The sequence below is a fragment of the Marmota flaviventris genome, chromosome X (assembly GCF_047511675.1).
Source record: "Marmota flaviventris isolate mMarFla1 chromosome X, mMarFla1.hap1, whole genome shotgun sequence".
Taxonomy (NCBI): Eukaryota; Metazoa; Chordata; class Mammalia; order Rodentia; family Sciuridae; genus Marmota; species Marmota flaviventris.
The window spans coordinates 106,222,958-106,247,622 of NC_092518.1; the positions used below are offsets into that span (position 1 = coordinate 106,222,958).

The 24,665-nt window shown below is 36.9% G+C and overlaps 1 protein-coding gene across 2 annotated transcripts in view; it reads left to right on the forward strand.

Moving 5' to 3' along the window:
* Nucleotides 1–24,665, forward strand: part of Gria3 (glutamate ionotropic receptor AMPA type subunit 3) — a 263,872-nt gene that overhangs the window by 121,161 nt on the left and 118,046 nt on the right. For both annotated transcript variants that reach the window (XM_027932362.3, XM_027932354.3), the window contains exon 4: nt 7,505–7,692. In XM_027932362.3, coding sequence (XP_027788163.2) covers nt 7,505–7,692 — 188 coding nt within the window. The remainder of the gene's footprint in view (nt 1–7,504; nt 7,693–24,665) is intronic.

The window sequence follows — 24,665 nt, forward strand, 5'->3', positions numbered from 1 at the left end:
GCACTGCCAGCTTCACAGCCAACCTTAAACTTGACAAGTAGTGGTTGCCTCCTCTAGTGAAATAGTGGGGTACCAGGAATAATACCTCAAGTTGCCAAATAATATCCTATCACTCTTATCTACAATTTCTCCATTAGAGTTTGCTTCTTTAATCTTTGATTCTAATTATTAAACCATAAATCCTTCATAGAGAGGTCGTCATTGAAGCTGTTATCAGTTATAGACAATCTAGTACAAGTAAAGAGTTTGATTTGGGTTAAAGGAGGACTTGTATTAGGGAAGAGGTAAAAGGACACTGAATTGGGAAACTAGGAGCACCTATGTTCACTGGTTACACAAATTAACTAAGGACATATCCTAATAATGTGACTATGAGGAAGAGAAGATTTGCAGAGGGTCAGGTCTTAATTAAAGAAAAACTTAAACAAACACAATTATAAGGAATAAAGGCCTCCAGGAAATCTTAATTTGCCAAGGGTAAATTGGGCTGGGTGTGGGTGAATATTTATTTTTATCCTGCTCCATAAAATTCACAGATTGACATCCATATGCAAACACAGAGGGGTTTTTGATCTTCCCATCTCAAGCTCCTCACATACAGAACAGTTTCTGCATTAGCATCTCAAATTTAGACAATCACTATATTGATTTTGGTAGAAACCAAAAATGTTTAAAGCAAATTAAAACAAAAACAAGCAACAACAAAACAACAAAATGTGGATTCAAATGTGCTATGGGAATCTTTCCATGAGTTATTTGTAAAAGAAGGTACACTTTGGAATATGAATAATCATCCCCTGAAGTACTGTCTTCTAGTTCAGATTTTTTAATATATCAGGTTTCTTAGATATGGCAAAATATAAGCTAAAATAATTAATTGGGATTCATCACCTCTCTCTTTTCCTTGCCTGTTTATCTACTCTTCACTTCAGCCTCAGAAACCAGCTTCATATTCCAGCTAGAGCTTGCCCATGCCCTTATTTTGCCACAATATGCAAGATAAATTTGAAAGTCAATGGAAATCAAGAAACAGAGGATGGTTCACATAAGGTTTGTGTTTAAAGCCCATGTGAGCAGTAGAAGAGCACTTTTCATTTGCCTTCTTTCATCTCACATGACTTTTTTGATGAACAAGAATATTAATTTCATAAAAAATTTAATCGTGTGTTCATCAAAAATCAACTTCTGTTGTTGTATTACAAACAACATTCAAAGTCAAATAAGATGGATTAAAATATATTGCATACATTACAGATATTTAATATATAATGCTTCTTACAAACCAATAACAAAGACATTAACATCACTAGAAATGTGGACGAAGGAATAAATAGGAAATAATCAATAAACTTGGACCAAAAAATGAAAAAGGGAGCAATATTTTACTTCAGCTGAGTTCAGTTGACTAATAGGAAGGATGGACTGAAACCCTCTGGGGATTTTTCCCACCATTGCTATCCTACTCTACTGGCTCCTGAGATGCCCACAAGCTACCAGCTGTTCACTTGTTAAATGCCATAAGGTCATAAACCACATCACCAACTTTCACATTCATCATCTGAATGACCCCATGAGATAGGAAGACCCCAAAGCAATGGTCAACACCTCCATTTCCTTTCCTTCCCAATTCACTGTGTTAAGGTAGCTGGTAGAATGCAACTGTGCTAGTTGGAAGGGTAGCACGTGAAGCATTCACCATTTTCATGGTACCTGAAGAAGGGCAGGGTGTTAATAGAATTGGGCATACGACAAGGAAGTTGTGATGTGGGCAAAAAGAAAAGGCTGGAAATTGTGGTTATAGGCCTAATTGGAGTACTGAATAGACAAGGAATATCAGGGTCTTGTGTGGCAACAAAGAGAGATGAAAGAGCACACAAAGAGACGAGGTCTGTCTGTTTGCCAAGTTGCCAAGGGTCATCTTATAATGAGACTGATAAATTAGGTTGGACAGCACAATGTATTTGAAAGAGCATGAAATTGGAAGTGACAAGACTTGCTTATAGGGCCAGGATTAGGGGACACAATTGAGGCTATACTTATGCAACCCTGAGAAGGTGGCTTCTTAAATTTTGTGTCCTATGTGCTTCACTTGCCTCACCCTAGCTCTAGACTTGCCTGTTTAGGTTCTAGTCTAATTTCTGACTCTAAACTAGTTGTATGATTGTGAGCAAGTCATTTTCTCTCTCTAACCACCACCCACCAAACCATAGCAGCTCTATTTTTATCTGAGATGTTGAGCTTCCATAAAAATTTCATTTGAAAAACAGATTTACACAGCTTTTAAAATTGTATCCTTCTCTGAGTCATCTGTACTAGTCCCTGTAGCCTCTAAGGCTGTGATTCTATGTCTGATATTTATAGTCCACAAGAGTTTTCATGGGCTAGTTTCAGCCCTTCTTTTTCAACCTGAAAATATTGAAAAGGCAGTTGCTAGAACAGGCCACTGGACAAATAAAGAATACACTCCGAGGTACATCAACTTGCCCCTCTAAAACATTTATAGAGGGTTAGTCAACCTTTTTGGGGCCTTGTGGCAAACCCTCTGAGAATCCCTGCTGGGCACAAATTGCTATAAATGCTGACATTTCTGTGAAACTCATTCATCAATATCAGACCATGTCAGAAGTAGAGACACTGTGGCTCTGAGAAATCTGGTACATGCTCCTGAGTAAGAACAGGTGGTGGGCTGGGGATATGGCTCAAGTGGTAGCGCGCTCGCCTGGCATGCGTGCGGCCCGGGTTCGATCCTCAGCACCACATACAAAGATGCTGTGTCTGCCAAAAACTAAAAATAAATAAATAAATAAATATTTAAAATTCTCACTCTCTCCTCTCTCTCTCTATTAAAAAAAAAGAACAGGTGGTGATAACCCCTACTAGAAGATGCAAACTAGAAAGAAGAAAATTCTCTTCAACTGTACTTCCTTAGATATATTCATTACCAACTCCCACATACCAATATTCTGTTTATTGTTCTGTGGTTTTTTTTCAGATCAAATACTAAATTGGTTCAGTGTGAAGTTGTTTTTCACTTTTTATATGTTGAAAAAAAATCCTGAACAATTGTAGATTTGAGAACATTTTGTATCTATTGCCATCCTTTTCATGAAATCAACTTAATGGTCACAGATCAAGTCCCCTGGGAGCAGGCTGTGAACTATAGATACACATGCAAAAAGTTCACTGGGGAATATGCTTATTATTGATGTTTGTGACAGGGAGAGAAGGATGCAGGTTTGAGCAGGAGATGGGCTATAGTACAGTCACAACAATTTCTCAGCCTTAGTCTTCGGGGAGCTCCAAAGCTTGGAGGACCCTTTAGAGTTATCCCACTAAGGGTAAGGAGGTTGTGCCTTCAAACCCTGTTGCAACCAGTCATTGCACACAGACTGCCCTAAGAAGGACATAACCTTAATCTAGGTAGCTGTATTCCACCAAGAACTATCCCAAGAGCTGAAGGTGTAAGTGTCCTTTGGTGCTGAAAGAGGACCTGGGTGTACAGCACAGCATCTACTCCACTGCCTTTTACCAAGAGAGTATCCTTGTTTTCCCTGAATAGCCCAACAACCAGTCCAATAGAATTGGATTGCTTATAGCAGTTGTTCACACACAATTGTCTTCCTATTCCTCTATTTCATGCTTTTGTATTATTTTGGTTGAATGCAGATGACAATGCAGCATTTGCCCAGTTACCTATATGATAAATCCCATTCTTTAAAATGAAGAAGAAAAAGAAGGTGAACAGCATTAATGGTCTGGAATCAGGATGACAGGATTTGCTACTCAAATAAAAGCAGCTTTCAGTGTTGCAAAGTTGGGCATGTTAAAGCCCACACAGAGTGGATGACAATTCTGTGGCTGCTAAAACAGCAGGCTTATTTTTACAAAGCCAGAGCTTTGTTACAAACCTCACCTCTTACAAGTACCAGCACCTGCTTTTGCTCTGTCTCTCCAAGTCAGACCTTTTCTTTTTTCCCTCCCTCGAGCTCCTCTTTACTCTCTGGTCAGCAGCAACAAGAATAGTCAACTATAATAAATTAAGTATGAAAACAAAAGCTTTGGTTAGATTGCTCAATGACATGTACTGAACCTAGGTAACCATTTCCCCCAGGGTTCTAGAGTGCAACAGCCACATGCTAAAGCAGACATAGAGAAACTCTGCATGTTAAAAGACACTGCAGTGTTAAGCCATAGTTCTGACTTACTCTGAAAATGCAAGCAAAGCTCATAGCTCAGGAGGCCCCTGACACACACTCTTTCAAACAAAACCAAAAAACATGTGCTTTTTTTTCTACTTATTTTTTGAATAGGTAATTCATTCACATGGTTTTAAAAAGAAAAGCATAAAAAGATCTAAAAAATCACTTCTTACTAAGAGGTCTCTTGGGCTGGGGATATGGCTCACTGGTAGAGCCCTTGATCAGCCTGTGTAAGGCGCTCAGTTCCATCCCCAGCATGGCAAAAAAGAAGGAAACTTTCATTTGTGGCAGTAAGCAGCACATAGAAAAGCAGTTGTTCCTTTGTCATACATGTCCTTCAGGAACTTATGCTCTGAGAGGACAGCATGAGTTGTACTTTTTCATCTATATTGTTTTTGCACTTAATACTTGCTTCTTATAAAATAGACAAATAATATATAAACAAATGACAGTGAAAGTAGAAGTTCCTGGTAATTCTATATCTCAAATATAACTTCTGCCAACTCCTTCATATTTTTTTCTATACATACACAAACATATGGGGTTTTCTACAAAAAAAATGGAATTATAGTATAAATGATATTTTGCAGGTTTTTTTTCATTACATGATACACATATATAGAGGAAATATTTCCTTGTTAGCATATTCATTAAACTGTCTTATAAACAGCAGCATAATATTCCATGTGTATGTACTATAAATGTATTTATCTGGCTTACTTTGCATTTTTAAATTTCTGTGATACAGTTTATCCATTGCTTATAAGTTTTTACCTTGAATATAAATCTACTCATTTCTTGAGAAATTGATGAGACATCAATAAAGGAAGCTTTCATCAGGGGAAAGAAAATCATCCAGAAATGTCCACAGGTAGTAGAGTCCACCTGGTAAAAGGATATGCGGGTAGTGATAATAATGAGAGTATTGAATGAACGGATGAAACCATTTTCCAGATTTGAAAGAACATGAAAACAGGGAATAAATTGGGACTGGAATGGGGTGACAGATTAAAGAAAGGAACATAAAAACAGATTAGAATGGGATGAATCCTGACATATGAATGGTGAATTGTTACAAAGCAAAGGTTTTATGAAGAGAAATGATGTGTTTTATTTTAATTCAAGCTCAATAATAATTAACAATATAATTTGGTTCTTTGAAATTTTTAGCTATCCTAGGCTACTAAAATAACCAACATGAAAGCAAACAACAATCCTATTGCATTCCTCTTGCTCTAGTCAGATCATATCTGAATTTTCAGGATCGATAAAATGTTGACAAATATCAATAGGAAAGAGACAGAACTGAGAGGAAGTTTGACATGTCATAGAAGTAATTGTTGAAGGATCAGGACATTTTTAACTTGAAGAAAGAAAGTTAAGCAGAGACATGCTAACTGTCTTCAAAAATGTGAAGGACTGTCACATGGAAAATGGATTAAACTTGTTCCATATCATTCCAAATGGTGGTATAGGACAAATGAGTAGATTACAAAAATTTAGATTTTGACTCAACACATGAGTACCTGTATTTGCAAAAGGGCTTTTTTAACAGTTTACTTTAAATATACTGATGACTCTCTGTGTAATTTCCTTACCATTATTATTCAGCCAATACTTTGTTCATAAATAGTACAGAAGTAAAATTCAACCCAGTCCTTGCTGAATTTTTATAAATTCTTAATTGGTGAGATTCAAAATAATGAGGCCTTATTGTACACTGCTTAAGAAAGCTTGTCAAATGTTTTAATCTCTTTCTTGCTATGTTTATTTCTTAATCCCGTGCCTTAGCCCACCATGTGCCCTCAACTCCCACTGAAGCAGAGAGCACATCGAAAACCCACATGAAAATGTAAATCTGAGAAATAAATATGCGTGGTTGGTTTAAAAAGAGTAAGAATTAACATTTAAAGCAACGGTAATTTACTCTGATCTGTAATTTTGAGCTCCTGTGCTGAAATTGCTCATTTGGAAATTACCAAGTGCTTGGGTCTCATTTGTGATCTTCCTGCATACACCCAGCACACAAAGGAGTCATAATGACCAGCTGAGTCACTGCTGCCATTTCCCTGAAGCATGCTACCCAAATCTCAATACCATTTTCTATGGTACAGTGAGGACAATTCCACACTGTAGCCTGCTTACTACTACAGGATGAGCTCGAGACAGCATAGAGCTTGGAATGTGTTCAAAGGGTGACCCGATCTTCCTCCATTCTCTACTCCTCCTGTGGTCCACTTGGTATGCCACAGGTCATTTTGACTTTGTAAATTATCCCTAATACCCACTCCCATTAGTCATTACCTGAATATAATGCAAAACTATTGTGATTTATGGGAAGAAGGGAGGTGCTTTTGATAACAGCCCAATAAAGTGATGTCTTTACTTGATGAAATTATAGTCAGCTTATTGATTCATACCAGAAGCAAAAGTATAGGCATAATACAATATTAGAGGTATGACTGCTCTAAAAGACCAGTACATAGAAAACTTTTGACTCACAAGTTAGATGTTCTGCTCATCCCAATTTCTCAAAGTGTAACTTCAAATAGGTTACCCAAAATTCATGATCCTTCAACAATGACTTCTATGACATGTCAAACTTTCTCTCTTTCTCTTTCAACATAGATGCAGGGTGTTAGTTGCTAATAGTTATCTGGTGTAAAATAACTAAAAAGGAACCAGTGATTCCTGGTAAATTTAATTGTGAAATAGGAAGAACTCATGAAGACTTGTCATGATTGAACTTTTTTGTAATGCTGTAATCAAGTATGATGTGTTTGTTATAGACTGTATTTGTCAGATTTTATGTGAGACACATAATTTACTTGTTGAATAGTCACATCCATGTAAGGCAGAGCCATGTTATAATAAGGCTTTATCTCTACTAAAGTTATTTCCTATTCTGAAGATTGGAAATATGTGAAAGATAGAAAAAAATGAGCTTCAATTGCAATAGGAAAAATCATAGCCAGATATAAAGAAGAAGTTCTGTCATTCATTCCACAAATATTATAATGCACATCAATAAAAGCCATTAGGTCCTATAATTCATCTGTGATTTCTTAGGCAGAGACTTAATAAACATCTGGATTGGTGCCTACAAATTATAGGATCTTTTTTCCTTTAAAACAAAATGGAGGTGCCAACTGTCTGGAGGTTTGAGAGTAAGCTTGCTCTCCCAAGTGGATAAATTTCAAAGGGACCCAATGAACTATGAATAGAAACTCAGTAGAACCTTCAATACCTACAGAAATATTTTTAAAACAAAAAAAAATCATTGTAGCTCTTTCCCCTTCTTTCAGGATTTTCTATCCTACAAGCGATTATGGAAGCAGCAGTGCAAAACAACTGGCAAGTGACAGCAAGGTCTGTGGGAAACATAAAGGATGTCCAAGAATTCAGGCGCATCATTGAAGAAATGGACAGAAGACAGGAAAAGCGATATTTGATTGACTGTGAAGTTGAAAGGATTAACACAATTTTGGAACAGGTACATTTGAGATTTATTCCACCTACCAGCCAACATGTTAAATCATCTTCCTGAAGCAGTCCCCATATTTTCTGATATATTAACTAGCCAACAGACTAAATTTGCCAACAGTTTTTGATAGTCTCTCTAATCCTTTTTCCTCCCCAGTGACTGTAGAAAAAAAAAAAGGAAAGAAAAGAAAAATCCAACCTGTTGAAAATTGCATACCATGATTAATCTAAATGTCTCTGCAATTTCATGCTACGTGTCATATAAACACACCCTTCCACACCTCTGTTTAATATACCTATTTCAAAGAAATTTCCTTCATTTCCTACACCTTCTTCCCAACATGGTACAGACAGGGGATTAGATAGGGCTGAACAGTAGGAGTTCTGTTTCTTATTGCTTGAGTATACAATCTTCCTAGACTCTTCCAGAGATCACCAGCCATTTTTGACAAATATTGGTAGGCATACTATCAGGGCAATACTTACCGAGTTTTAACCATCTATATTTTTGCACATTATTCTTCTGTTGGTATATTGCAAGAAAGAGAATATGTGGGTGTATAATAGAAAAACATCTTATTTTATTTATTTTTTTAGTTTTAGATGGACACAATACATTTATTTCATTTATTTATTTTTATGTGGTGCTGAGGATTGAACCTAGGGCCTCAACATGTGAGGCGAGCGCTCTACTACTGAGCCATAATGCCAGCCCCTGAAAAACATTTTTTAAAAGTAATATGGTATACAATGAAAGTGTTCATGGTTTTAAAAGTGTGAATAAAGTAAAAGATAATTAGACTAGGGAAAAACACAATTCAATGGGTTAAAATGCATTCATTATCAAGCTTGAATATTTAAATTTAATATTCAAAAAATAGAAGAAATATTTTGCCCTAAGCCAGATGAATACTATGTTTAGGGTAAAGACTCAAATTGAAAACTAGTAAAATTTTGTTATATTCCTCAGAAGTCCCAATTTGTCAGTTACAAACAAAGTTCCCATGCCTCCTCCATAAACAAAACTATAAGAGAAATATTTACATTCTAATTTGATCCCAGTGTACCTGGATGCCAAAACAGCTTCAGAGATGTAAATTATAATGAGCAGTCATCTCCTGGGAGAACTACACTGTAGCAAATTAAATACTAATAATTTGTCATATAAGCCCCCATAAGAAAAGAATACCAAAAAAATAATAAGTAAGAAAAGGGAAGGGAAGGGAAAGGAAATGAAGGGAAAGAAGGGAGGGAGGGAAGGAGAGATGGAAGAAGAAGGAAGAAAAGAAATTGCTGATTCTGCATGATAGAAATACAAAGTTGCCCCCTTGTTAAGAATAGCATTACTTCTAGTGAATCATAGCTCACAGAAAATGTAGAGCATTAGCCTGGTTAAATCAAGTTTCCCTACATTCTCTTGAGCTTCACAAATGACCTGCCCTCCTCTGTCCCATCACCCTCCTCCATCACCAAAAAAAAAAAAAACCACTTCCTTTGATTTTCTTAGATCTTGAAAATGAAGAATCAGGTCAGTGATTTTGGTGTATGTACTACATGCCCTCTAAAATTTTATACCAAAATAGCCTTTTAGTGGGTGACCTACTTAATAGCCCAAAGAGAGGAACATCTTCATGGCATTTTGTTTTCCTTCTTTTGTATTAGTAAGTTTGGATTCTTGAATATTTTATATTCTGTTAGTATTTGGGATTTTATAGAACCTTATGCTGGAGTCTGGGATTTTTCACCTCTATGCCATAGAAAAAGTGATAGGTAGAGCTCTGAATTCTCTATAACTAAAGTGTCTTGAACCCTTAAAAAATAAACTTTCTCTACATCACATGATTGGTTTAATTGTTTTAAAGAACATAAAATGCTATAGAAAAAAATCATTATTACTGTACATTTTAGGAAAAAATAAATTGGCATTATTTTAACATTCTGTTCTCTTTTCATATCACACTTCTCTGTATTCCTTTCTTCTATTTGCACATTCATAGTATCCCTCAAAATGCTTTTACACAATTTTATTCTTTTTCCTTCTTTCAAAAAATTGTCATAAAACTATCAACTGATGATTGCTTTCTCTGCCATCTAAGGAGTTCTCACTAGGCCATAAGTTCTATAAGGTAGGAACCCAGCTTATCTTGTTCTCTGTTATATATTCCATGCCCAATAAGGTACCTGGTACATAGTTAAGGATGGATGGATATTGGACAAGCACATTTCAGTAAGTCCCACTGAAATTTTGCTGTGTTTCCACCTAGAGTCAAAAAAGTACCTGCAGCCATGTGATGTGATTGTAAAAGTACACATTTTCAAAAGTTAAAAATGACAGCTCTCTGCTTAAACCTATTCCAATGAAATCATATATTTTCCATAATTTATTTCCTATATAAAATCAACTTCTCATTAAACAAATTATTTACATAACTTCAACTTGATATTTCTTTAGAAGAAAATATTTAATAAGAGATATATCAATTTTCTTGTTAGTTTTTAATTATTTTCTGACAAACTTATCATAATTCATATACAGACCTTAATTAGAATGATAACATTTATAACTCAATCAGTATCAAATTCTCCCAAGTGTTTTCAACTTTCCTTGAGGTTATTTTCATGGAAGGAAGCTTCTACAGTCCCACATAAAATGATGCTTCATACTAGCTTCCAAAGTAAAATAGCCTATTATACCACTATAATATCATTCTCAATAGATCAGATTTTGGCATAAAGTTAATATTATACTCTACAGCCAATGGGTGTTAATGAAAATACTTAAATTTGTGCAATTTTTCAAATATAAGCAGGTCTTCAACATAATGTTATATAGCATAATCTCTATATTTCATGATGTAAGTTCTTATTTTTCCTGTGAATGTTCAAACACTTATAAGGCAAATCAATATTCTTCTAACATTTCTCTCAAAGCTCTTTTTATAACTCTCTCAACTATTCATATAGCAGTAAAGAAAAAGATTCAATTAGGTACTAATCTGCCTTTAATATCTATAACAGTTAATCTATAACTTAACATTTATAACAGCTCTAAGAATTAACAGAGAAAAGGATAGATCTGGAGACAGATGAAACCATAAAGGGTCGTTGGAGATCAGAGAATTTATAGAAACTATAGATCCTGAATCCAGAAATGAAGAGTACCTTCTATAACCCAGCATGGTGGTGCATGCCTGTAATCTTAGTGGCTCTTGAGGCTGAGGCAGGAGGATGGCAAGTTCAAAGCCAGCCTCAGCAACTTAGGGAGGCCCTAAGCAATTTAGCAAGACCCTGTCTCGAAATAAAAAAGGGTTGAAGATGTCACTCAGTGGTTATGCACCCCTGAATTCAATCCCTGGTTCAAAAAAAAATAAGAAGAAGAAGAAGGAAAAGAAATAGAGTACCTTCTATAGTATATTGTGCTCATGAAGCTCTCTCCACTGGTGGACAGCTGACTTCATTCAAAGACCAATCTAAACATTAGCTTTGGAAAAGGTCACTTTTCAGAGAGTTAACCAGTCAGGAATAAATAGATTCTCTACCCCAGTTAAATATACCTATGGGCTGCTTTTGAAGATTAAGCCTCGTAAATGATATAGCTTCGTTGGACCTTTAATGTCTATTTAGAGAGGCAGCATAGCATAGCATGTCAGAGCATGGACTCTGGAGCCAATTTGCATGGATTCTGTCACTTATTAGCTGTGTGACCTGGGGCAATTTACTTGACTGTTAATGCCTCCATTTCCTCTTACTAAAATGGGAATGAAAACTGTATCTAGATGTGCTAATATATGCAAAGTATTTAGAAAGTTTCCTGAAACATTGTTTGTACAGTGCTTTGATACTAAAACAAAGTATTTTCACATAGATTATCTCATTTGAACCTCACTATGGGAGGCAGGCAGGGAAGATGTGTTTATCATAAGAACACAGATGACAAATTGAGGCTTGGAGACATTTAGATGACTTGTCCAAATGTGGCTGCCTGCCAAATCCCTCTAAATTGCAGAGAAAGGACACAACTCAGGTCTTTTGACTCCTAGTACAGTGCTCATGCCCCTATACTGAACCACCTCCATCAATTCATAAGTTACTCATTAAATAAATATTCAGCCAAGGCCAAACCCTGTATTTGGCCTGCTCATCAGATTATATCTTAAAACAGTTGCAAAGCAATTAGACATGATCCAAAGATGAGCAGCAAAAAAATGATTAAAGCATTAGAAAATAGGGCCTGCGAGGAAAGGCTAAATGAGTTACGGTTGTTTATCCTGGTGAAAGAGAGCCATGAGGCAGTTTAATCACCTTCCTCAAGTATAAAGAGTTATCATAAAGAGGGCACTGACGAACTGTTCTGCACACCTAAGGATAGTGCCAGAGCAAATGAGCTTAACTAGACTAGAGAGACAGTCAGCACTAGAAAGGACTCATTATAAAGGAGAGAGGAAACTGGAAGAAAGTAAAATCTTACCACTTAAGGTTCTATGAAGGCGAGGCCATATGAATTAGTAAAAAATCAGCTCTATAAGATTGTTTACAAGAATATACAGAAATTCCAAAACAATTCTGCGTGTTGACAAGTAAAGATCCTTATAGAAGACTTATTTTAATTAATAGAAAAGGAAAAAAACATCCCTTGGTGCCTATGTGAGAGTGATTTCTGGACCCCTCAGAGATACAAAAATCCATTGATACTTAAGTCCCTTTTATAAAATGGAATGATGCTTGTATATGACCTATTATGTCCTCTTGTGACATGATAAATTATTTCCATATTACTTATTATATCTAATATAATGCAAATGCTACATATATTGTTTCGTGTTTTGTTTGGGGATTAATGATAAAGGAAAGGGCATATTTTTTAGCACAGACACATTTTTTACAAATATTTTTATCTTTGTTGAATCCATGGTTGCAGAATCAGAGGATACAGAGGGCCTATTGTACTTCCTAATTTGTCTATCCATTACATATTCAAAAGGTTGTCCCTTAAAGAGATTTAAACATTCCCCATTCAGCCTTTACCCATTTTTATTTTTTCCATAGATAATTCAGTGGGAAATCTCAGCATATCCTATGCCTGAATTGCAGCATGGGCTAAGTTGGGCCCAAACCAATGTTTCAAGTTCTACCCAGGAAAATTATAGAATGTATGGTTTCTCCTGGAGCTATTTGAAGCTAAATGTACCTTATCATGGATGATGTAAAAGTAGAGCTTCTTAAAGAAAGAATCCTGGAGCAGATCAGTCCCTTAGGTCCCTCTTATTGAGGAACCTTAGATATCCCTTCAAAGACAGTAGTTTTATGAAATGGAACACTCGAGTTAGAAAGTCAGGTTTCTAAAGATAACAATTTAAGCAAGATGAACACTATTACAGGCCCTTCTAGGATATAAACCTATATTACTAAGGAAATGGTGCTTACTTCAAAATCTCTCTAGCAATTGTGGTTCCAGAGCACTACTGCCTACAGCTAGACCTAGAATAGTGCAGCAAAAATGGTACAGCTATATGCCTGCTCCCTACCTCACCTCCTGTTCAGCTGATAGTGGTAGTACACTGTTTCCTTCCCCTTTGTTGATTTCCATTTGTCCAAGCCCTTGTTCTCTGAGCCTTGCAGAGCATTAAGTTGACTTACCAATCCATAAAACAGTTTGGGTTAGCACTCTTAGAATATTTTCTTTGTGCTCCAGTTGAGTAATAGAATCTTGGGGATCAAATAGACATCACTTCAAATCCTAGCTCCCTCAATTGCATGACTGTTGTGTGATTTTTAGAGAGTGACTTTATTCCTTTGGGGCTCAATTTTTCTTTTTTCTTTCTTTCTTTCTTTTTTTTTTATAACAGGATTGAAATCAAGGATTGAACACTCAACCTCAGCCCTTTTTTATGTTTTACTTTCAGGGAGGGTCTCTCAGAGTTCCTTAGGGCCTCACTGAGTTGCTGAGGCTGGCTTTGAACTCGCAGTCCTTCTGCCTCTGCCTCTGCCTCCCAAACTATTGGGATTACAGGCATGCACCAGCACACCCAGCAATAGTCCCATATTAAAAGACTGTTTCACTACCTTTATTTAATGGGTGTTGTGAGAATCACATCAGATAATATGTGGAGAATATCTGGCACAGTGCTTGGCACCAGTAGGCATTACAATCTGGTAACCACAGCTATTTGCTCATGAGTGGTGAGTTTCTGTGCACATTAAAATAAGTTATTTAAGGACTGTTGCTCAAGAATGGTGCTCTTATGGATTTTCCAAGATATCAGTTCAATATAAGGTCATATCATGAGCAGAAGTTTCACTAACATGAGTTTAGTAGACTTGAAAACTTGTGTTTTTTTTTCCTCCAGAGTAACATTGGGTAACATCTATTGATTAGCTCATGCAAGATTTGAGTATTATCTAGGTTTTTCAGCATCACCTAAAATAAAGGCACTAAAACATTGAGCCACATGTGCTAACTGTGCATTTTGAATAACAAATAGGTATTAAGTGCTTACTTTGTTCCAGATACTATTTTAAGCAGTGTGTCTCTGTGTGTGTGTGTGTATGTGTGTGCTTCACTGAGTTAAACCTCCTACTAGACCTTTAATGTAGATGGAAGTATTATTTCCATTTTATAGATGAGGAAATTGAGACTTGCAGATTACACAGCTAATAATTGGTGAAGCTGGGGTTTTTAACCCAGAGAGTGTGACTCCAGGTGCTGTTTGTTAATCACTAATCAATTTTGCATCTGAGTTTTCAATCAGAGATGATTCAACCAGAAGTTGTAAGAGTTAAGAATCCTGATGAGGCCTGGAGTGGCTTTGTTTACACAACAAGCATTTCACAGGTATTTTCTCCACTTGATGAGGAGTTATATCCCATTAACACATGGAATTGAAAAAACGCCCTGTTTGGTGAAGAGTTCATTCATGACAAACAGGTTCATTTACTTACAGTACCAAAACAATCTGCTACAGAACAGGCATTACAAGAGTAGGCATCAATTGTGATGAGGACTTGCCCAGAGTGATCTGTACCCACAACTAGCAGGTACATCGACATGCATTTCTTATCAAGTAAAGAACTACAGTCTCTATTGCCTTACCAAAAACTTCCCTATATGTTGCCTATTTCCTTCTTCCCTTGCTAAGGAGTGATTTGAAAGTAACTGGCAATGTCTGACAGCTATAGCTGTCCTTTCCCCCACTGACCCCCAGAAAACAAAGCATAAAATAGGACTGGTTGTAAAGAAGCATAAACGCCTGTAGGAAATATATTTCAGGTGGGTACCTAAATTTTCTGGGTCACTACACTTGAACGGCAGTACTCCAAGGAACATGCTTCTCCCTCCCACCCAGCATCACCCTTGAGCTGGGGCCACTGCCTTGAACTCCATGCTTTGGAGGACTCTGGGTATCACAAACACTGGAACACAAAGATGTTTTCTTTATGTTTGGTATGAAGAAATTTTGAAAGATAAATAGCAGGTTGAGCATCAGAGGGAATAGTGGAAGAAAGGAAAGGGACACAAAAGCTATACTGGGCACCGTAGATCAGATCACACAGGCGTATGAAGTCTGGCAGAGGGTACAGGGTAGGGACATAAAATGAGAAAATGACAATTGATGTCATAGGAAACAAGAGAAAAATGGCTAATTTTGTTTAAAATTAGGCTCCCCAAATCACCCAAAGAATAAGGTTTGGACAGGTAATTTTCTTCAGAGACTGTGTTCCCTTTCTCTATGCCACTTGAATGACATTTGGGAAGGCACAAAGTGTTGCCTGGCAAGGCCAAGTCAGGAAAATAAGCTTTAGAGAAGAGGAACTTAATAGCTTCCTGGAGAGCTTGAAAAATATGCCCCATCTCCGCTTTGGATGGGTCTAGTCACCAGGAGGTCTGAGCCCTGGGCCTACCTTCTACCCTGCCTTGCCCTGTCACAGCAGATTTATGTACTTCACAGGGAGTGGGACATGCTGTGGGGGATGCTTGAATTCATCAGGTTCTAGGTTTATTTTGGGATATGGTCTTGCATGGACTCCAGGGGATACACAAGTCAGGCCAAGGTATACCTTGTTTTAGGTCTTTTTAACTTTATAATATGGTTTGTGGCCCTCCACTTGTACTTCTCCTGTGGACTCCCAAAATGTTAGAGGTGAGCCTGCTCCTATTTACCCATATCTCTCATGGCCTAAAAACATAAATACCCCTTTCAAAATATCATGTTTATTCCTGGGGAGTAGGTTTCGCTTAACTTTCTAATCTTATTCAGAGTAAATATAACTTTTCTAATCACCCACAGTGGTATTTGTTATTGAGGCAGGGTAGAGGAAGATACTCTCTCACAGAAATGGAATCTTTTCCCATCTAATTTAAATGTTATTGAGAGTTGATCAACTATCTGGTATAACTGGGATAGAGAGTAATGTTTCCTTTGGAAGATTTATCCTATTTTTCTGATCTTTCAGGAGTGATTACAGACTACTCCCAGGAAATCTTCCTGATACCCATCTTTTGCTTTATTCCATGGACATTGCCTTTCACATTACCCAAAATATGAAAAAGAAGATAATCACAGGGCATGGTTAGGATAATTATAGGTCTGGAGAGGGATAGAGAAGTAAATTACTCAAATTTCTCCTCTTCTTTTCCATGCCAACAGCGCCACAGACCCTGAAGCCCTATGTCTAGTCAGATTCTTTTCAACACTAGAGATCTAAAGAAAGATTCTCTATTCTTAGAACTTCAAGGTTCTTCTAGAGGAATGGCTATAACCTGAGAGTTAAATATTCTTCTACCATCAGATATAAGTCATTCTATACTTCACACTTAACTCTGTGTCCTTCATGACATTCAAATTATACAGTGGGCTGGGAACTAGACCAGAGACAGTACAGCTACACTGAAGCCATCTTTTACCAAAATGGGATGCCATTTCTTTACCAGCCTGTGACGACCAGTAGCATTTATGCTTATTTACAACCAGTCCTATTTTATGTTTCTCTTTCTGGGGGTCAGTGGGGGAAAGGACAGCTATACCTGTCAGGCATTGCCAGTTACTGGTAGACTGGGTGGGAAGTCTTTCAGAATCTTCTAAAGACAGGTAGAAGATTTGGCAGATGTTACTTGGATTTCAAAGGGAAATTTCAAGTCATGTTTCTGTAATGGAAACAAGGGCAGTACAGAATGAGAATTCTTGGAGTGGATGAGTAACTGCCTAACTGCATAAGAAATCATTGTATATTCAGGAGGTACTCATGAAGAAGAAAGGCAAAGGGGATTGAACTTCTAGAGTGGACATCAAAATTTACATGAAAAAAAAAAACTCACACAAGGACTTAATTGCAGAGTGCTATATTAGTCACTATTGAGAAAAAACAAAGTTCTTTCTATTTTTTAATTTGTAATAGCCTTTGGCAATGTTAATTGAGTTGGAGAGAAGCTTCTTAAATAAAAATAATATAACAAAGATTAGAAAAATAATTGTAGTAGAATAAGAGGAATTAGAAAAGCATACAGCTTATTTTTGCATACGATTAAATTAATCACAAAATTTAAGGTTGAGGTGTTTCTTGTACCTATAATGTCTCTCCATCTTCTCCTAAGCCAATATGTAAAAGATACCTCATTCCTCTTTGCTTTCTTTGCTTCCCAATCTCCTATGGACAAGCTTTCAGATACAAATCAATTCAGAGCCTAATACACCTATTGCTCTTCTTTTGTCTGAGTGTCATACTAGGTTGTTCCCTTTCTTTCCCCACCTTTGACTATTCTAGGCTACTCTCTATAAGTTGGCTATCTCATTTACTCTTTTCAGGGACCTTTTTTGTTACCTGCCAATCATGGTGTCCAGTGATCTATATTTGTTAACCTAATGACATGGTGATTTGATGCAATTTGCTTAACATTATTGGACTACCTGAATAAATATTCTGAAGCACAAATGCCCCCTAAAACTACATAACAGTATTGTCAAAGCAAAACCTATGTTTGGATTTCCTAAAGATGCTCTCTGTAAACATGGCTTCTCTCAAGTCCAACCTAATGTTCTCTAGGCCTAAAGTGAATTGGACTCTGTACTTGCACTGTAGGTGACCTGGACACTCACTGGCAACCTTAAATAAACTTGTTCCCTAAAGTGCAGATATTTATCCTAGGAGTTAGCAGATGTCTGTATTCTATATTTAGGGATTTTTATCTTTGGCTTATTAAAAAAGATGGCCTGATTCTCTGGTCATACTTCACACTAGACTGGCTAGACTAGCTTTGTGAATATTTAGAAGCAAATCCCCTCTGGGAAAATAAAGAGAAAAAACTCATTCATGATCATTACTTTGAAACAGCAAGAATTTTATTTATCTCAGATGATAGAAGCTTTGGTCTCAAAAAGGAAATGTTCCTACTCAACCAACAGTTCCTCTTCACATCTTTAAAAACTTGTTGCTTCATTGTTTGCCTGAAATTTTCCTGTGAGCTTTGGAGATTTGTTTTAAAAATCAACACAAATTCAAATTAATTTCCATTAGGGCACTTCAGGGTTCCCTATGAGAACTTTTAAGGATTGAGAATCCCTGGGATGACTAAAAATACCCTGGGGTTTTAAGAAAGAGAGTATAGATGCCTTGAGCCAGTAGACCTGTGTTTTTGACCCAAGTTATATGATTTCAGATAGTCAGTATCTCTGCATGTCTATTTCATAAGCCTTAAAATGAATGTGCTGAATATGATGGTCCCTTTCAGTTCAAACAGGCCGTTATTCCCAGAGCTGTGAAAAGGGAGGTAGAAAATTCAATTCAAGAAATATTGAGGGGCTAGGGATATAGCTCAGTGGTAGAGCATGTGCTTAGCATATGTAAGGTCATGGGTGCAATCCCCAGCACTGCCAAAAAAAAAAAAAAAAACGGGAAAATAAAAATTATTGATGGAATCCTGACCCATTTTACTGGGAAAATGGTGGGGGAAAAGAACATGTCTTCCCTACTAAAGAAGCTTACAACCTAGTAGGGGATAAAGCAGCACGATAATTCTGGAAGGCAGAATATGATAAGTATCAAAAAAGTGTGCGAATTAAGTTTCCTGCTTTCTCAGATTGCCAGGCTAGTGACCATCATTAAATGTATTTTGCTGACTGAGACTCTTAAAAGACTCAACATCAGTGAGCTTTACTGAGACTGGGAGACAGAGATGATGGGGAGATTGAAATAATATGCCCTATGGCCAGGACACAACCAGGAATTGTATCACTTACCTCTATCCCTAGAGTACAGAAAAACAAATGCCCCTTCCCTCACCAAATGAGTTTCTAGATGATCAAAGCTGTGCCACAAATGTATGTATGAATATCATATCCACCCTTTTGGAAAATGCTTAAGGAAAATCCCCATTAATTATGGGCTTCTGATAGCTAGATTCAGATTAACTGAGATTTGTTTGTTCATCATAAGTCTATCATAAGTTCCTCATTATATCCATATCAACTAATACACTCCTACTTATATGTCCTTTGCGTTCAGCAACATATAGTAGATTACAGTAAAAATCTATTAAATTAAGTCCTTCTCCTACACCTCTTAACATCAGGATTTTAAAATTAAGGCTTATATTTTATGCCAAAGTTATAAACATTATATTCCAAAATTATAAAATTATGAATCAATTTAAGTGGAACAATAAAACAATTAACTGCCTTTAGCTAATTCCATCATGTAAGTCAAGTAAGATCTCAGATTCATTCATTTTAAAAAAATGGAAAGAAAGAAAACATTGCCAAATATTGCTATTTTATCTCTCTACAAGCAATGCATATATACTTTAGTTTGCATAGAAGGAAATCACCTTGATACAACTTTCTATGGGTGGCTTACCCTGTGAACACCCCAGTTAAGCCTTTGCAGGCACTGAAAAGTTGACAAAGTCCTATGGGTTAGAATTAGTGGCTTATAAAAATTAAGAATTCTTTAAATCACCATTCAGATTTATCAAGAAATTTTCCTAGATTAAGAGCAATGAAAATATAGCAATTAATTGCTTTGTCATACAGCTGTATGATTATAAGAGTCCTATCCTAGGTTCTAACAGATGTTATAACAGACAGTTTCATGAGGGCTGCAAGAACCACCAATTACAACAGCAACTTAAAAGCTTGTTATTGTTCAAGCTCACATTGCCGCAGGACCTTAATGTTTAAAATGATTTCGACCTATGGGTTCCCCTACAGAGAAACTCTATGAGAATACAAAATAAAAGCAAAATTTAAAATATATATATATATATATATATGGACTCAACTTCTTTACCACACTACAACTGAAGGGTAAAGTCCATTGATAAATCCATGCAAAGGTCTAAATTTTGATAAGACTGAATATGGGAAATAACCCTGGACCACTTTGATGGCACTGTTATCAGCCAACCACCTGGCCCTTCCAATCAAATTGATCCCATCAATTGGTTCAGCTTTTCTTCAGTCCAGATATGACAGGCTTAAACTTTCTTTGCCCAAAGTTCATGATAAGTTGAAAAGTGAGAGGCACCATTCAATGGGTCAGGGCCAGGGTTTGAGGAGGTAATTACAATTAGTGTCATGTCACTCAGGGTAGAGTTTAAGTGGAAGAAATTCATAGGCAGACACCATCATTCTATCTCCAACTGATTTTTAAAAATATTTTTAGTTGTAAATGGACACAATATCTTTATTTTAGTTATTTTTATGTGGTGCTGAGGGTCAAATACAGTGCCTCACACATGCCAAGCAGGTACTCTACCACTGAGCTACAGCCCCAGGACCTGCTCCAACTGATTCTTAAACATAGCTATCAAATATCCTCCCAAATATGCACATTCTACCACTATTCTACTCTGAAAATATAGCAACTGGGCAAGTATCTTATGAATCCCATTCTAGGCCAAAGACTAGAAATCTGGCCGAGTTCTTCTTCAAGATCAATGTGTGACCTTGTATAGTCACCTCACCTTTCATCATCTTAGCAACTTTACCCAGAAAATATTTTAAAAATCCTTTCATACCTTACTAGATGTTAGCATGAATCAGACAATTTGTCAAAGGCATTCTAAGATCCTCAGAGAGGGAAAGTCTACCAATACTAGGCTGGAATCACAATACCTCATTTCTTTAGGAAGAAAAAAAAATGAATGAGGAAAAGAACATGTGTGGTCACTGAGCCTGACAACTCAGAAAGAATTGAAGCTCTTTCTATAACCTGAGGCAGGTCTGAAGAGAGGGGGACTAACCTGGCAGAGTTAGAGAAGAGTTCAGTGAAGCACCTTCACCCAACCTGTGAAAGAGCGTAGGAATGCTCCCAGGACATAAGAAGCCTTCCTGCTTGTCTTTGACAGTAAGATGCTTCTGTGTCATGGTCATCATAAAGGTTTAGGAGTGTGGGTGCCACCAAGAGAGTGGCAAGTGATTTGATTTCATAATGGTTTTGTAGACTGAACATGTCTATAGTGGGGTTAACTGGTCATCAAAAAGGGTATTGTAGTGCTTGCCTCACATGCACAAGGCCCTGGGTTCGATCCCCAGCACCACAAAAAAAGGTACCATATTCAAACGTAAGTGGTTTAGCTTAAATTATTTTATGCATTTAATTATATCTATAGTGGAACACCTCTAAATACCTGGACTATTTTTGAGGATCAGGGCAGGAATGGTTGGGTCTCTTTCAAAGTTCAGCATTGGCAAAAAATTGGCCTGCCAATTTTAAGAATGGGGACACACAAAAAGGATAAGTAGGGAACTGATTTGCAAATAAGAATTTGGAGGTGACATTAATAGCCACACACCCTTTCAGAGGCAAATAAGATAAAATAACCAAAAGAGAATACAACTGCAGTAATAACTGTGTCTTGGATTAAGAAAAGAGATCCAGGGACATTGAAGCACTGCAGTAGGCAGTCAAAGAGGGTACTATAGAAAGCTTCTTAGTGGCTACTTTTGAGTACCTTGCTATCACTGCTATCTCTTCAACAACTCTGAGAGTCCTTTGCACTTTTTTTGACCTATTTTCAGACTACTGCTGGTGCTTAACTTGAGCACCTTCTACTCAATAAATTGCTCCTCCTTCTCTCTTCCCTAACCAATATAAAATCAATTATTGCTTGACAGACTGCTTTCTTGCCATTTTCCCAAAGGTGCAAAGGAAAGAAACATGTATTATTTTTACACACATTAACTTAATTTCAGTCTCTCCCACTCAAGCACAGCACAATGATTCAAACTCTGACCCAAACCCCTTTGCCATTTGGTGTCCATGGCAACCACCACCAAGCTACTCTGGAACAGCTACAGGGAGTAGCAGGAAAGTGTACCTCCCAACAGAGCCATTAACTTTTCTGCATTGGCCACATCAATAACAAGTGGCAGCAGGCCCATCTCTGAATCCTCAGGCATTTTCATTCATCAGAGAAAGAATGTTGTTCAATTCTCCTTTCCAAAGACTGAGAGTTAGGTGTTGGATACTCCTCACACCCAATTTATTGAATAGAACACCGAGTGTGCATTCCAGGAATTAAATATGACAGTTTTTACTTGAGTAAACTTCATGATGGAATGCTTCCCCAGTGACTCCATTTGCTAAGCTAAAGCCAATGAGCCCTCCCAAAAGACAATACACATGAAATCCTACCCTCTTTCACTGATTGGTCCTTACTACTAAATGACCTGCAAATCATATCCATGTCAAGAATTCATGCATGATATTCTTCTGCCTTCAAGTATATTTCTTAAAGAAAAAGCAATATTAATAGTGTTACAGGTCCTTAAATATTTGTGAATCAATAGGAAATGGTATGGTTTCTCCAAATATGGAGAAAAACAATTCAACCTGCAAACTTCCACATGAGTTCCATATTATTTGTGTTGCTCAGAGCTTACCTGAAAAGTTGTGAGATGGCAGTGAGTTTCCCTTTACTGTATTCCAGAGGAAGAGACAGTTGGTTCATTGGAATGGTTCTGTCTTCCATCCCATTACAACAGAGCCCAACATATTCAACAGAAACTCTTGGCATAAAGAGGTCCAGCTCAGACTCAGTTCTTCATGGTTAATGAAAGGACCTATTATTCAAGTGTCCTCTTCATAGAATCTATATAGTAGGAATAATATGTGAAGTGGGAGAAACCAGTGAACAGCTTTATCTTCTTAACTTCATGATAAAAAGGAACCAGAAGGCCATTATGCACAATCCTTTCCAGTAGAACTGCTGAAAAGTAAAGAGATGTTTTCAAGCTCTTATTGAAAGCAAGCAACATTCGTATTCATGCTGCCTATCTTTGGATAGGAACTATTAATAAGTTTAAAGAAAAAGAAAAAAAGCAAATAAGACTTGGTTTCAACCCTCAAAGAGCTCATGGTTTAGTAGGGAAGTATCTAATAAACAGATGATCATGGTCTAGAGTAATAAGTGCATTGAACACAAAAGAAAATGCATAACTCAGAGCCTGATTCAGAGATCCAAGAGGACTTTCTCCTTGTGATTCATTGTACTGTGTCCACAAGAACCCACCAAAATTCATCTGGTTTGGTTGAAGGAGATAGGAATTGATATTGCCTATGAATGACAATTACCACTTACTTGTGAGTGTGAATGTTGATAAGCAGCATCACATGGGAAATTGACACTGTTTCATAACAGAATGGTAGAAACCCAATGCCAATAAGAAAATGGGCTATACTGGCCAGAACCCAATTTGACCTGTCATTATAACCTTCAAGAGTATCATTTCCCATCCTTCTTCCCTGTTTCTGGAGTCTTCTTCCTTCTCATTGTCCATAAACATTTCTTGACTATCTGCCTGTAGGAAATTATCTTGAAATTTTATATATATATATCTGAGGCCGTGTCCATGAGGATTGATAGGGTATTTGTGATGGCAGGACACGTGTCTAACTTGGGGAAGTAATTACTAGGCTGGGGGAAAGGTGAAAGGTAGAGGCCATATAGGGATGCATGGGAAGAAATGATCACTAAAAAGCTGAACTGGAACACAGGATTCATGAGAGCAGGGTTTTTTGGGTTTTGTTCACTGCCATGTTCACAGCATCTAAATTGTCTTGGAACTTTTATAAGTATTCAAAAATATTTGTTAAATAATTAATCTTTTTTAACTTTTAAAAGGAGGAATTCCTAATATTTATCATATGGAGAATAATCCCCAGTCCTATGTGGATTGCACATTGGAGCTTTTACCCGTAGTGTGCAATAGGCACTCCCTAGGGAGACAAAGAAATGGCTACTCAGCCTATGACTTAAACCTTTACAAAATCCTAGCAAAGAATTTTGTGTTCTCTGCTTCTCCCTGTCACAGATGGGCATTTCCCAGTGATAAAGGGTAATGTGGATCCAGGGCTTTTTCTTTATTTGCTCATTATGACCTCAAGCTCTTTTCAGCAAAGTCACAGCCCTTAGATTGCAACGCCATTGTGGGAAATACAAATCCCATTATTTGCTTGACTCGTCTAACAAGGCAGAACACAGATTCTGATTTAAAACTAAGCTCCTTTAATGAGTTTTGGTTAGGGTTGAAGGATAAACAGTTGTGATTATTGTCAGTAGGCATAGGTTGTAAATCTCTGTTTTAGATGCTTATATTCCATTAAAGGGGATTCAAACGAGCATCAGAAAACAATTCTGTTTAAAAAGTGGAATCAGAAAAGCAGTTTCAAATGTACTCATTTTGTGCATCTCTAAATGGTCAGTCTTGGTCTTCCAAAGTATTGTACTAGGTTATGAATTTTTTGCTTATTTTATTTTTACCATTCTATAAATTCTTTCATATTACTTTTGGCTTCCAGGGCTTGGGAATATATAGTTGATTAGAATGTATCAGAACACTAAAGGAAAGCCCAAACATTCACATAAAAAATCAGTGGGAACAAAAAATCAGTGTCCTGCTCTCACTGTGGCTTACTCTCACCTCATGGTACCACACAGTGCTGTGCCAGCATGTAATTTCCAGTTAAAGATTTATATTAACATGCATG